The sequence below is a fragment of the Notolepis coatsorum genome (genome assembly GCF_963971535.1).
Source record: "Notolepis coatsorum genome assembly, chromosome: 1".
NCBI classification, from domain to species: domain Eukaryota; kingdom Metazoa; phylum Chordata; class Actinopteri; order Aulopiformes; family Paralepididae; genus Notolepis; species Notolepis coatsorum.
Window position 1 is genome coordinate 251,897,298 of NC_140165.1, and position 13,313 is coordinate 251,910,610.

The window sequence follows — 13,313 nt, forward strand, 5'->3', positions numbered from 1 at the left end:
TAAAAAAAAATTACTTTATATAAGTATATCTATAGCACCTTTAAGCTTAAGACACCCCCCCCCCCCCCCCCAGGTAACCACTGCTACACAGCGAGGAAAAGCTATTTCAGATTGTTAAATCCACACAGAGGCTGGTCAAAACTATCGTTCCACTACATAATTCAAATACATTTCCATAAACGTTCTAATTCAGTGGTGGTTCCGTGTCGCGCTGCAGCCTCAAACAGTTCAGAGGGTATGATGACCCAGAGGTCACCTGACCAGAGGACAGCCAACCAGAGGACACCTGACCAGAGGACAGCTGACCAGAGCACAGCCAACCAGAGGACAGCCAACCAGAGGACACCTGACCAGAGGACAGCCAACCAGAGGACAGCAGACCAGAGGACACCTGACCAAAGGACAGCAGACCAGAGGACAGCAGACCAGAGGACACCTGACCAGAGGACACCTGACCAGAGGACAGCAGACCAGAGGACACCTGACCAGAGCACAGCCAACCAGAGGACACCTGACCAGAGGACACCTGACCAGAGGACACCTGACCAGAGGACACCTGACCAGAGGACAGTCAACCAGAGGACAGCCAACCAGAGGACAGTCTGTCTCACACCGGTCACCACATCGTTTCAAGACAACGGCTAACGTCAGGATGTCAAAATATATTCCATTTAAAATAGTGCTTTTGTTTTTTCTCCATTGCCATAAGAAAATTAATCTTTGAGATTCTTCTCTAGAATATAAAACACGCTGGACTCACAACGTCCTGCCGTGTTCCGTAGCGACACAGACCAACACAAGGTAAAGAAATCACCTCTCTCTCCTCCAACACTATGCCACTTCCTCACTTGTTGTTGTTGTTTAGAAAATATCTAATCCTACTAAGCATATTCAAGGTTAAGACAATTATTTTTAATTATTCAGATACAAAAATATGAAATACAAAGAGAATAAGAAACCATAGGGAGAGATCTGATTTGCTACAACTGTATGGCCACGCCTCCCTTCGATCTGATTGGACGCCAGCTGGACTTGCATCACGCCCACAGGAAATAGGCTTCTGTGTTTTTTGTGTGTATGTGTGTGGAAGCCTTTATGAATGTATTGTATAGCTTTCTGTGTGTGTGTGTGTGTGCACATGCATGTACTTATCTTCTGTGTGTATTTGTGTTTGTATATTTGTGCGTGTGTGTATTTGTGTCTTATAGGCTTGTATATTAAGTATTTATACCTGTGTGTGTGTGTGTGTGTGTGTGTGTGTGTGTGTGTGTGTGTGTGTGTGTGTGTGTGTGTGTGTCTCTCGTATCAACTTATATTTTCAAGTAACATTTTGCTCTTTTAGAGCATTGGCTATTTTTTGTTGTTGAATCAACTAAATTGGAACCATGTAAACTTGATTTAATTTAATTACTCACTCTCTCTTTGATCTTAGTTGATTCAACAACAAAAAAGAATCCAACGTAAGTGCACACTGTAAAACAATGATACATTGCCTCAACTTATATTTTCAAGTAACCCTTTTTGCAATGGTTTAACTTGTGATACATTTTGTACAGTGTAAAAACACACACGTGTGTACTGCATGTTCACTCTGCATGTGTGGTACCTGGATGTGTGCGTATTTGTGCATTTGGCTGTACAGTAGGCTGTGTGTGTGTGTGTGTGTGTGTGTGTGTGTGTGTGTGTGTGTACTTGTGGGTTTGACTTGACTTACTGTAACTCCTGTAAATACCTTTGTGTGTAGGTGTTTGTTGTGTGTTAATATATGTTGTGTGTAGGTGTTTGTTGTGTGTGTTAATATATGTTGTGTGTAGGTGTTTGTTGTGTGTGTTAATATATGTTGTGTGTAGGTGTTTGTTGTGTGTGTTAATATATGTTGTGTGTAGGTGTTTGTTGTGTGTGTTAATATATGTTGTGTGTAGGTGTTTGTTGTGTGTTAACATATGTTGTGTGTAGGTGTTTGTTGTGTGTCTGTTATGTGTTCATTCCGGTATGTGTGTATGTGTGTGTGTGTGTGTGTGTGTGTGTGTGTGTGTGTGTGTGTGTGTGTGTGTGTGTGTGTGTGTGTGTGTGTGTGTGTGTGTGTGTGTGTGTGTATATACTTGTATTACTATACTATTGAGGACCATTTGAATTGAATTGAATTGAATTGCATTGAATATCTCGTCAGGGTCAGATACAGGTTAAGGTCTCGGGTAATTAATGGAATCCAGGTAATCGTCCTCACATGAATAGTAACACAAGGCTGTGTGTGTGTGTTAGATGGCGGTGTCCCAGACGACAGTGTTGTGAGGCCCGTAGGGGTGCGGCTGCCTCCTCCCCCAGCTGTGTGTGTGTGTGTGTGTGTGTGTGTGTGTGTGTGTGTGTGTGTGTGTGTGTGTGTGTGTGTGTGTGTGTGTGTGTTAGATGGCGGTGTCCCAGACGACAGTGTTGTGAGGCCCGTAGGGGTGCGGCTGCCTCCTCCCCCAGCTGTGTGTGTGTGTGTGTGTGTGTGTGTGTGTGTGTGTGTGTGTGTGTGTGTGTTAGTGTTAGATGGCGGTGTCCCAGACGACAGTGTTGTGGGGCCCGTAGGGGGGCGGCTGCCTCCTCCCCCAGCTGGGCAGGATGGGCATACTGTCCTGCTTGCACAGGTTCTTCTCGGGCCGCTGCCGGGCCTTGATCTCCCGGCACAACACCCGCTTCTTCTCGATCATGTCCATCATGGTGCTGTCGCCGCACGCCCACGGCATCTGGGAGGAGGAGGAGGTCAAGAGGTCAAGAGGTTATGGTGTCACCGTATGTAAGAGAAAGTCGGTCGGTCGGTCGGTCGGTCTGTCAACCTTTTCCTGTTGAATGTTTTTCCTACGACCATAGGTGTCTTTATACCTGTGTCACTGTACATATTAATACTACAACTCTGTACATACATCTGATTAGCACTGTATTCAGTAGTACATTGTATATTACTGTTGCACTTTACTGCTACATTTGCACTCTGGTTGGATGCCAGCATTGGTCTGGTCTGACAGTTAGGGAGCTGATGAGCGTGTGTCGAGGTCTGGTCTGGTCTGACAGTTAGGGAGCTGATGAGCGTGTGTCTAGGTCTGGTCTGACAGTTAGGGAGCTGATGAGCGTGTGTCGAGGTCTGGTCTGGTCTGACAGTTAGGGAGCTGATGAGCGTGTGTCGAGGTCTGGTCTGGTCTGACAGTTAGGGAGCTGATGAGCGTGTGTCGAGGTCTGGTCTGGTCTGACAGTTAGGGAGCTGATGAGCGTGTGTCGAGGTCTGGTCTGGTCTGACAGTTAGGGAGCTGATGAGCGTGTGTCTAGGTCTGGTCTGACAGTTAGGGAGCTGATGAGCGTGTGTCTAGGTCTGGTCTGACAGTTAGGGAGCTGATGAGCGTGTGTCGAGGTCTGGTCTGACAGTTAGGGAGCTGATGAGCGTGTGTCTAGGTCTGGTCTGACAGTTAGGGAGCTGATGAGCGTGTGTCAAGGTCTGGTCTGACAGTTAGGGAGCTGATGAGCGTGTGTCGAGGTCTGGTCTGGTCTGACAGTTAGGGAGCTGATGAGCGTGTGTCTAGGTCTGGTCTGACAGTTAGGGGGCTGATGAGCGTGTGTCGAGGTCTGGTCTGACAGTTAGGGAGCTGATGAGCGTGTGTCGAGGTCTGGTTTGACAGTTAGGGGGCTGATGAGCGTGTGTCGAGGTCTGGTCTGACAGTTAGGGAGCTGATGAGCGTGTGTCGAGGCCTGGTCTGACAGTTAGGGAGCTGATGAGCGTGTGTCGAGGTCTGGTCTGGTCTGACAGTTAGGGAGCTGATGAGCGTGTGTCGAGGCCTGGTCTGGTCTGACAGTTAGGGGGCTGATGATGAGTGTGTCGAGGTCTGGTCTGGTCTGACAGTTAGGGAGCTGATGAGCGTGTGTCGAGGTCTGGTCTGGTCTGACAGTTAGGGAGCTGATGAGCGTGTGTCTAGGTCTGGTCTGACAGTTAGGGAGCTGATGAGCGTGTGTCGAGGTCTGGTCTGGTCTGACAGTTAGGGAGCTGATGAGCGTGTGTCGAGGTCTGGTCTGGTCTGACAGTTAGGGAGCTGATGAGCGTGTGTCGAGGTCTGGTCTGGTCTGACAGTTAGGGAGCTGATGAGCGTGTGTCTAGGTCTGGTCTGACAGTTAGGGAGCTGATGAGCGTGTGTCGAGGTCTGGTCTGACAGTTAGGGAGCTGATGAGCGTGTGTCTAGGTCTGGTCTGACAGTTAGGGAGCTGATGAGCGTGTGTCAAGGTCTGGTCTGACAGTTAGGGAGCTGATGAGCGTGTGTCGAGGTCTGGTCTGGTCTGACAGTTAGGGAGCTGATGAGCGTGTGTCTAGGTCTGGTCTGACAGTTAGGGGGCTGATGAGCGTGTGTCGAGGTCTGGTCTGACAGTTAGGGAGCTGATGAGCGTGTGTCGAGGTCTGGTTTGACAGTTAGGGGGCTGATGAGCGTGTGTCGAGGTCTGGTCTGACAGTTAGGGAGCTGATGAGCGTGTGTCGAGGCCTGGTCTGACAGTTAGGGAGCTGATGAGCGTGTGTCGAGGTCTGGTCTGGTCTGACAGTTAGGGAGCTGATGAGCGTGTGTCGAGGCCTGGTCTGGTCTGACAGTTAGGGGGCTGATGATGAGTGTGTCGAGGTCTGGTCTGGTCTGACAGTTAGGGAGCTGATGAGCGTGTGTCGAGGCCTGGTCTGGTCTGACAGTTAGGGGGCTGATGATGAGTGTGTCGAGGTCTGGTCTGGTCTGACAGTTAGGGAGCTGATGAGCGTGTGTCGAGGTCTGGTCTGACAGTTAGGGAGCTGATGAGCGTGTGTCGAGGTCTGGTCTGACAGTTAGGGGGCTGATGATGAGTGTGTCGAGGTCTGGTCTGGTCTGACAGTTAGGGAGCTGATGAGCGTGTGTCGAGGTCTGGTCTGACAGTTAGGGGGCTGATGATGAGTGTGTCGAGGCCTGGTCTGGTCTGACAGTTAGGGGGCTGATGATGAGTGTGTCGAGGCCTGGTCTGGTCTGACAGTTAGGGAGCTGATGAGCGTGTGTCGAGGCCTGGTCTGACCGTCACGGAAAGCCCTAAAAACCCACATTTTTACCCTTGCCTTCAAGCCTTGAACTCTTTCCTCTCTCACCTTTTATATAATTATTTTATTTCAATTTTTTCTACTAAAACTGTATTGTTTATTTTGCTCTGTAAAGTGTCTTTGAGCATTCGGAAAAGCGCCATACAAGATTGATGTATTATTATTATTATTATGGAGCTGATGAGCATGTGTCGAGGCCGGGTCTGACACTCAGGGGGCTGATGATGACATCATTGTGTTTGTGACATCATTTACAGCTTCTTCCCTCACTGTCTTTCTAGTAACTGACAGTGTGACGTAACCAGATGGCAGCAGTTACACCATGTGTCATCACTAAACAGGCACCAGATCAGATCTTACGGTAAGTCAGGCATTAATCAATCATATCTGTCATATTGTATCTCTGGGGTGTGTAAGATCAGTTTGCCTCTTATGCTACCGCATATTTACAGTTGGTGAGGTTACTGTAAAAATATATTCTGTTGAAAAATGCTCATTACCTGCTGGAAATTGTGATCAGTGATATAATCTACTGGAATACTCAATCGTGGTGCATACAATATACAACTTTACATACTCATTTTATTGGTCATCAGAGTTCCTTGCACACCTGCATAATAGTCTCTGACAGGTGAACAATAGTCTTTGTGACAGGTAAATAATAGTCTATGTGACAGGTGAATAATAGTCTTTGTGACAGGTGAATAATAGTATTTGTGACAGGTGAATAATAGTCTCCATGACATGGGAATAATAGTCTTTGTGACAGGTGAAAATAGTATTTGTAATGTATGGAGTAGTAGAGGGACTACTTAACGTTAGGCTACATACACCCCTCTTGGCTTGCGTGCTTACGTTACGCACGGGTCATATTATGTACTGCCGGGTTGGGGGTACAACGTCATTAAAGCCATGGGTTCAAGCTATCAACATCTCCGTGATTATTGTATTATGTAGTTGTGTAGTTAGACAACATACACAACAGTATTGGTGACAGGTGAAAATAGTCTTTGTGACAGATGAAAATAGTCTTTGTGACAGGTGAAAATAGTCTTTGTGACAGGTGAAAATAGTCTTTGTGACAGGTGAATAATAGTCTTTGTGACAGGTGAATAATAGTATTTGCGAGAGGTGAACAATAGTCTTTGTGACAGGTGAATAATAGTGTGCAGGTGTTACTTACTGTTATCATTATTATCATCATCAAACCAGTATAACATCTATAATCTGACTACTGTGTTTTATGCAGTAACATTTTATATAGTAGCATTATATCTTTCTGTCCTCAGCAGATCTTCTCACTCAATTTACCATCAGGAGTGAAACCAGAGAGGAGCAAGCAAACAGTAGCCAAAGGGTTAATCCTTTCACTGCGACAATACAGAAGGTTAACCCTTTCACTGCCACACAAGAAATGGTTAACCCTTTCACCATGACAACACAGAAGGTTAACCCTTTCACTGCCACACAACAAGGGGTTAACCCTTTTTATACAACGGCATGCAAATGTCTTGATTCTGATTGGCTGAAACAGTCATGTTACACATGGGTATTTGTAATAACCCCACGCTCTTGGTCCTAGGACCCACCCACAACCGCATTACTATCACTCCGCCATGCGAGTTTTTAGAAGTGAAAGCAAGATGGCGTAGTAAACATTACGAAAGGATATGGATCAATAGGGTCATAAAGACTAAATGAAAAACGATTCTGTCACGGCGAATGTGTTAGTTTCTTAAACAATGTTGGATGATGTAATTGATGGGTCATGAGTCATTGTGTAACAAAATAAAAACCGCACGAATTGATTTTGTTTTTGTACCTACTTTCTATAGAAGCAGCTGGGAGGTGCACTGTTTTAAGTGAGCGTCGATTAGTGAATTGATTGATTGATTGATTGCAAATTCTATTACTGTCCGCCTTGTTTCCAACTGGTTAAGTTTAGGCCCTCTTTCAAAGTTGCTCTCTTTCGAAGTTGGTTAAGGTTAGAGTTTGTCTTTAGAAAAATCAATCAATTCAATAATCCACGCTCACTTAAAACAGCGCACCTCCCAGCTGCTTCTATAGAAAGTAGGTTTAATTTTTTTTTAAATCCCCTCTTATAGGGCAAAGAAAACTTTTTTTTATTTGTTTTACCTACTTTCTATAGAAGCATCTAAGAATGAAGTTCTATAGAAAGTAGGTTCAAAAGAAAAGTTGGATGTGTTAGTTTGTTGGATGTCTAGTTGAAAGACAGTTGGATGTGTTAGTTTGTTGGATGTCTTAGTTGAAAGACAGTTGGATGTGTTAGTTTGTTGGATGTCTAGTTGAAAGACAGTTGGATGTGTTAGTTTGTTGGATGTCTTAGTTGAAAGACAGTTGGATGTGTTAGTTTGTTGGATGTCTTAGTTGAAAGACAGTTGGATGTGTTAGTTTGTTGGATGTCTAGTTGAAAGACAGTTGGATGTGTTAGTTTGTTGGATGTCTTAGTTGAAAGACAGTTGGATGTGTTAGTTTGTTGGATGTCTTAGTTGAAAGACAGTTGGATGTGTTAGTTTGTTGGATGTCTAGTTGAAAGACAGTTGGATGCAGGGCTTGACGTTAACTTTTTGGCTCACTAGCCACTGTGGCTAGTGGTTTTCCAAAGTCACTAGCCACTCAGCATTTTCACTAGCCAAAAATCCCCACACTCGCGCCCCCACCCAAAAAGTAATACATATAGGTCATTGGACAATGTAACTGCAAGCATTTGTTTGGACGTATGATTTTATCTTAATTTAGATTGGAAATACTTTGGCAATTGTATCGACTAGCTGTTATATCTATTTGCAATTATGAAGAATGGTGAGTTGAAGGGGAAAGTCTAATCATTATATAGTCGACTACTGCTATTCATGTCTTGATTGGAATGATTTCCCCCCTTTTGTGCAGCAACAATCAGAATGCCAGGTCTGCCCATTGTGCTTCACAGTGTTGTAGTGGCTGGAATATTCTACAGTCCACAGGAAACAAAACCAGTACATTGTAAAGACAGTCCAGTGATATAGACTAGAGGTGATTATTCGCCACGCTTCCGTGATTCTGCCTCAGGGCAGCTCTGGCTGCAATTGTAGCTTACCACCACCGGTATGACTGTGTATGAACGAATAATGGACTCTCTGAAGCACTCTGGGACTGGGTGTCATGAAGAGCGCTATATAAATCCAAGTCATTATTATTATTAGAGACTGCCTAATGGCATTGAGCAGGCAAAACATATTTACAGTATGCATTGCAATACATGTCATATTGAATATACTATTGTCCTATGACAATATTTCTCACTGAACGGTTGAGGAGCAGCTGGGTATATAATTATAAATCGTTTCTAATTTTAAATTGGTTGTGCCAATAACAAACGACAAGCTTTTGGACTTGTCAGTGCCATACACACGACAATCAATGCAGAACATGAACTTCTGCTGTGGATCATATCCTAACCACTCGCGACCTGAGCGCCACTTTTCAATGAACACCCGCTTTCTTTTATTCGCCTCCTCTACTTTGTTTGTGTTTTCGGACTCGGTCTCATTATCTTTTCTAATTTTTGTTTGTTGGTGGTTTGGTTTACCGGGTCTTCTCACACCCACAATTAGCCGCCACATTGTAACGTTACGTTAGCTAACTGTCTGTATTGTAACCAGTTGAGCTATTAATGTTAACAGCGTTCGTTCAGCTGTCAGCTGCCAGACACACAACACGGAAGCAACACAACGCGTGCGATAAGGGCCGGGCGAAGTGGATGGGCCAATGAATGAGCACACTGTGCGCACCCAGTCCTGTGGCACTTGTAGTATTATATAGTATGAGCTGGATTGACTTCATTATTCCAGATGCCTTTTGTAGACTACAATGTTTTTTTTTCATAGAAAAAAAAACCACTCGCCCGATTGGCGGGTAGAATGACGCATCTACCCGCCAATGATGAATTCTACCCGCATTGGGCAGGTGGGCAGGTGTCAACGTCAAGCCCTGGTTGGATGTGTTAGTTTGTTGGATGTCTTAGTTGAAAGACAGTTGGATGTGTTAGTTTGTTGGATGTCTAGTTGAAAGACAGTTGGATGTGTTAGTTTGTTGGATGTCTTAGTTGAGAGACAGTTGGATGTCTTAGTTTGTTGGATGTCTTACTGAGAACAGTTGGATGCACTTCCGAGCTGCTTCCACATGGAGGCAACTTCTCTTTTTTTTTGGGAACTACTTTTTCTGCGGATGGTTTTTTCAATAAATCTTCAATTAATGTGTGTTTATTGTATATCAATAAGGTTGGATGAATGCGCCTGTTGTATAAAAGCCATTACACCACGTGCAGTCGTGGGTTGTGAGAATTAGACCATGCCTAGGGGGGGTCTAACGACCACCCCTAGGCATGGTCTAATTCTCACAACCCACTCCTGCGCGTGATGTAATGCTTTACACTACCACACTACAGAAAGGTTAACCTTCTGTAGTGTGGTAGTGAAAGGGTTAAAGCTGCTTTAACTGCATTTGAAATGAGAACCAATTAGACTCAACCACATACAAATTACAAGAACATAATTTAGATCAATTTCAATGCACAAGAACGTGATTTAATTTAGCCCGACCTGGCAAAGTGAGGACCTTTTAGACATTCAATTACATTGTTATTCAACATAATTTATGTGGTTAAATCTACAAAACAATTAGTCCTCAAAAACAATTAAAGTAGCACACCAACATTACGGGACATGTCCTTACCATCTTCCCCAGAGTCAGACAAGAAGATAGATACCTATCTGGCTGCAAGCTAGCCTAGCTTAGCACAAATGAATGGAAGCGGATACGGACCACGAGCCTAGCTTAAAACTCTAGTAGAGGTATTCTTGGCCAACAGCTGTAGGCTAGCTGGTCCGTATCCGCTTCCATTCATTTGTGCTAAGCTAGGCTAGCTTGCAGCTGGATAGTCTTCTACCGAACGCACAGAGAGGAAATTGGTCTCTATCTTGTTGTCTGACTCTGGAGAAGACGGTAAGCACATTTCCCATAATGTTGGCATGTTCCTTTAATACAGATTTAAAATATACATATTAACATACTAACATACGACAACTAGCCTACCATTTGATATAATCCAATTGCTTGTATTCCTATTACATATAGTCTGCTAATACCCAACTCTTACGTTTAGAGAAACCATACCACTGGACAGAGATGCTGTTGTTAGAGACACACAGTGGCCCAGGTGGTACATCTTACTCCACGTGGCATCACACCCATCAGAGCACATCTCACTCCACGTGGCATCACACCCATCAGAGCACATCTCACTCCACGTGGCATCACACCCATCAGAGCACATCTCACTCCACGTGGCATCACACCCATCAGAGCACATCTCACTCCACGTGGCATCACACCCATCAGAGCACATCTCACTCCACGTGGCATCACACCCATCAGAGCACATCTCACTCCATGTGGCATCACACCCGTCACATCTTACTGTAAGTGACTCATGTATTAATCATACCCATACTGTAAAGTGACTCGTAAATTAATCAGATCATTTCAATCTGTCATGAAAACAGAAGCTCGTCGCTCACATGAAACACAGATACAAATCCACAAGGGCATGTGAGTGCACACACCACACACACCACACACACACACACACACACACACACACACACACACACACACACACACACACACACACACACACACGCACTCCCAACAGTTTGAGGCAGAAAGACAGCAAGACAAGGACAAAGACAGAAGGACGCAGACATAGAGACAGACATGGGGACGGCAGGTGTAGGACGAGAGTTTATTTGTATCACTGCTCCTCTGATTGGTGGAAGATAATAGTGTTTTTATTTAATATATATTTGGTTGCTCTGCTGCCAGCAGGGAGCGAGTGTGATTTACACTTTCTTCTGTTTTTTTAGTGCAGTTTTATATAATATCACTGTCCCCGCTCACATCAGTCATTTCACTAGTATATATAGAAAGCCGGTGTTATACATATGTGCAATGTATATAAAGTATTAATAGGTATTAATACTCATATTAACACATAATATATATATATATATATATACAATAGCCTATACAATTTAAATTCAAACATTTTAATTGTAATTTGAAATTGAAATCAAATTTAGGTTTTCAGGTTTCTTTCGTTTTTTTTTGTGAGCAATCCGCATACTTTTATTTTATTTGCTATTCTGTTCTTTCAAAAATGTCCTTTGTCTTGGGAAGATGAACCAGGATTTTGGAAATTCACATTGATTAAAAACGCCATAAATAGTCTGTTAACTGTAATCACATCGCAGACTTTTAAAAACATGTTATTGGTTTGATTGCAGTTACTTCATAATTCTTGATTATGCAATCCACACATTGCAGTTGGATTAACTACCAACAACGTTTTAAAGGTTTAAAAAACAAATCTTTGAATTGCATGTAGATTATCTAGCATGCTTGACACACTGACTGACTCCCCAGTTGCAGATAAACCTTTACATAAACTTTACAGTTTACATAGACTTCACACGCATGTGACATGATAACGACAAGCACTCTGAGAGCAATACAGACATAAAGACAAAATTAAAAAAGACTAAACAGAACGCTTTCAACGAAACATTCCACAAATGCTGTGTGTGTACAATGTACATATATACATACAGTCGATCATACTGATTTGTTTGTATTTGTTTCTTTAGAAGACAGAGTCCTGGAGACACTGAGACAGGCAGAGACACTGAGACAGGCAGAGACACTGAGACAGGCAGAGACACTGAGACAGTGGCAGAGACACTGAGACAGGCAGAGACACTGAGACAGGCAGAGACACTGAGACAGGCAGAGACACTGAGACAGTGGCAGAGACACTGAGACAGGCAGAGACACTGAGACAGGCAGAGACACTGAGACAGGCAGAGACACTGAGACAGGCAGAGACACTGAGACAGTGGCAGAGACACTGATACAGGCAGAGACACTGAGACAGGCAGAGACACTGAGACAGGCAGAGACACTGATACAGGCAGAGACACTGAGACAGGCAGAGACACTGAGACAGTGGCAGAGACACTGAGACAGGCAGAGACACTGAGACAGTGGCAGAGACACTGAGACAGGCAGAGACACTGAGACAGGCAGAGACACTGAGACAGGCAGAGACACTGAGACAGGCAGAGACACTGAGTGGGAGATGTCTGGAAGTACTGTTGAGCTTCCTGGAAGCGTCATGGGCTCAGATTCAGGTGCCCACTTGATAATAAGGGGGGGGTCGATACAGCGGTATATCGCGATATATTGTGTGCCGATATTATATCCATACAGTAGGCTATCTATATTTTATAAATGTCTTGCTTTTTGCTGCAAGAAGAATGAGGTGAACAGACTGAAAACCTTATCTTATTAGATAAAATAGATGATGTGTATATTTCTTCTTTATTGCAAATGGTGACAAAGTTTTCCATTGGGGACATAATTTGGAGTTGAAAAAAGGTAATACATTGGGGGTTAAAGGTCAATCAAAGGTGAAAGTGCAGGTACAGGGCCAACTAAAGCAGGTGAAGGAAATCATTTAAAAGTAAGTGTGAAGGTCAAAGTACATCATAGTGGGAAGTGAACGGGGTTGACTAAGCAAAGCTACAAATTGCCCCTGCATTGGAATGCCTTTTCTGTATAGATTTGACAGAAATGTACCTAATGCCACGTGCTACTTTTCAATAGTCTTAAAAAAGTATTATAATTTTAAAAGTTCAGTTTTAATGGGATTTTATGTAGGTTACATACAGCGTAATGCGTAACAAAGGCTCTTCTGTGTCTCAATACAACATGGTGTTGACTTTAAAGGCTCGTCTGTGTCTCAATGCAGCATGGTGTTGACTTTAAAGGCTCTTCTACTAGTGTTTCAATACAGCATGGTGTTGACTTTAATTAAAGGCTCTTTTAAAAGAGTCTCAATTAGGGATGGCACAGATCCAATATTCAGTATCGTTATCGGCCCAATACTGGCGAAATTCACAGGATCCGATATCGGAAAAAACAGGAAGTATTTTCCGATCCGATACATGCTGTAAAGCGAGCGGTGTCATGTGAACAGTAGTAGCAACAACAACGTTAGTGTTAGCTGAACGTGAGTGAACTTGTTAGCAGCGCACCGCGATCATGTCAGCTGTGTGGAGTTATTTTAAACTCAAAGAAGAGAAATGCAAAACAACCGCATGTAATATCTGCAAGTATTTCTAGG

General features: G+C 43.8%; 1 protein-coding gene across 1 annotated transcript in view; it reads right to left on the reverse strand.

Moving 5' to 3' along the window:
- Window positions 1–2,528: 2,528 nt before the first annotated feature.
- Window positions 2,529–13,313, reverse strand: part of nyap2a (neuronal tyrosine-phosphorylated phosphoinositide-3-kinase adaptor 2a) — a gene marked incomplete at both ends in the record, with an annotated part of 156,989 nt that continues 146,204 nt past the window's right edge. The window contains one exon of the mRNA XM_084309763.1: window positions 2,529–2,729. Within this exon, the coding sequence (XP_084165889.1) occupies window positions 2,529–2,729 (201 nt within the window). The remainder of the gene's footprint in view (window positions 2,730–13,313) is intronic.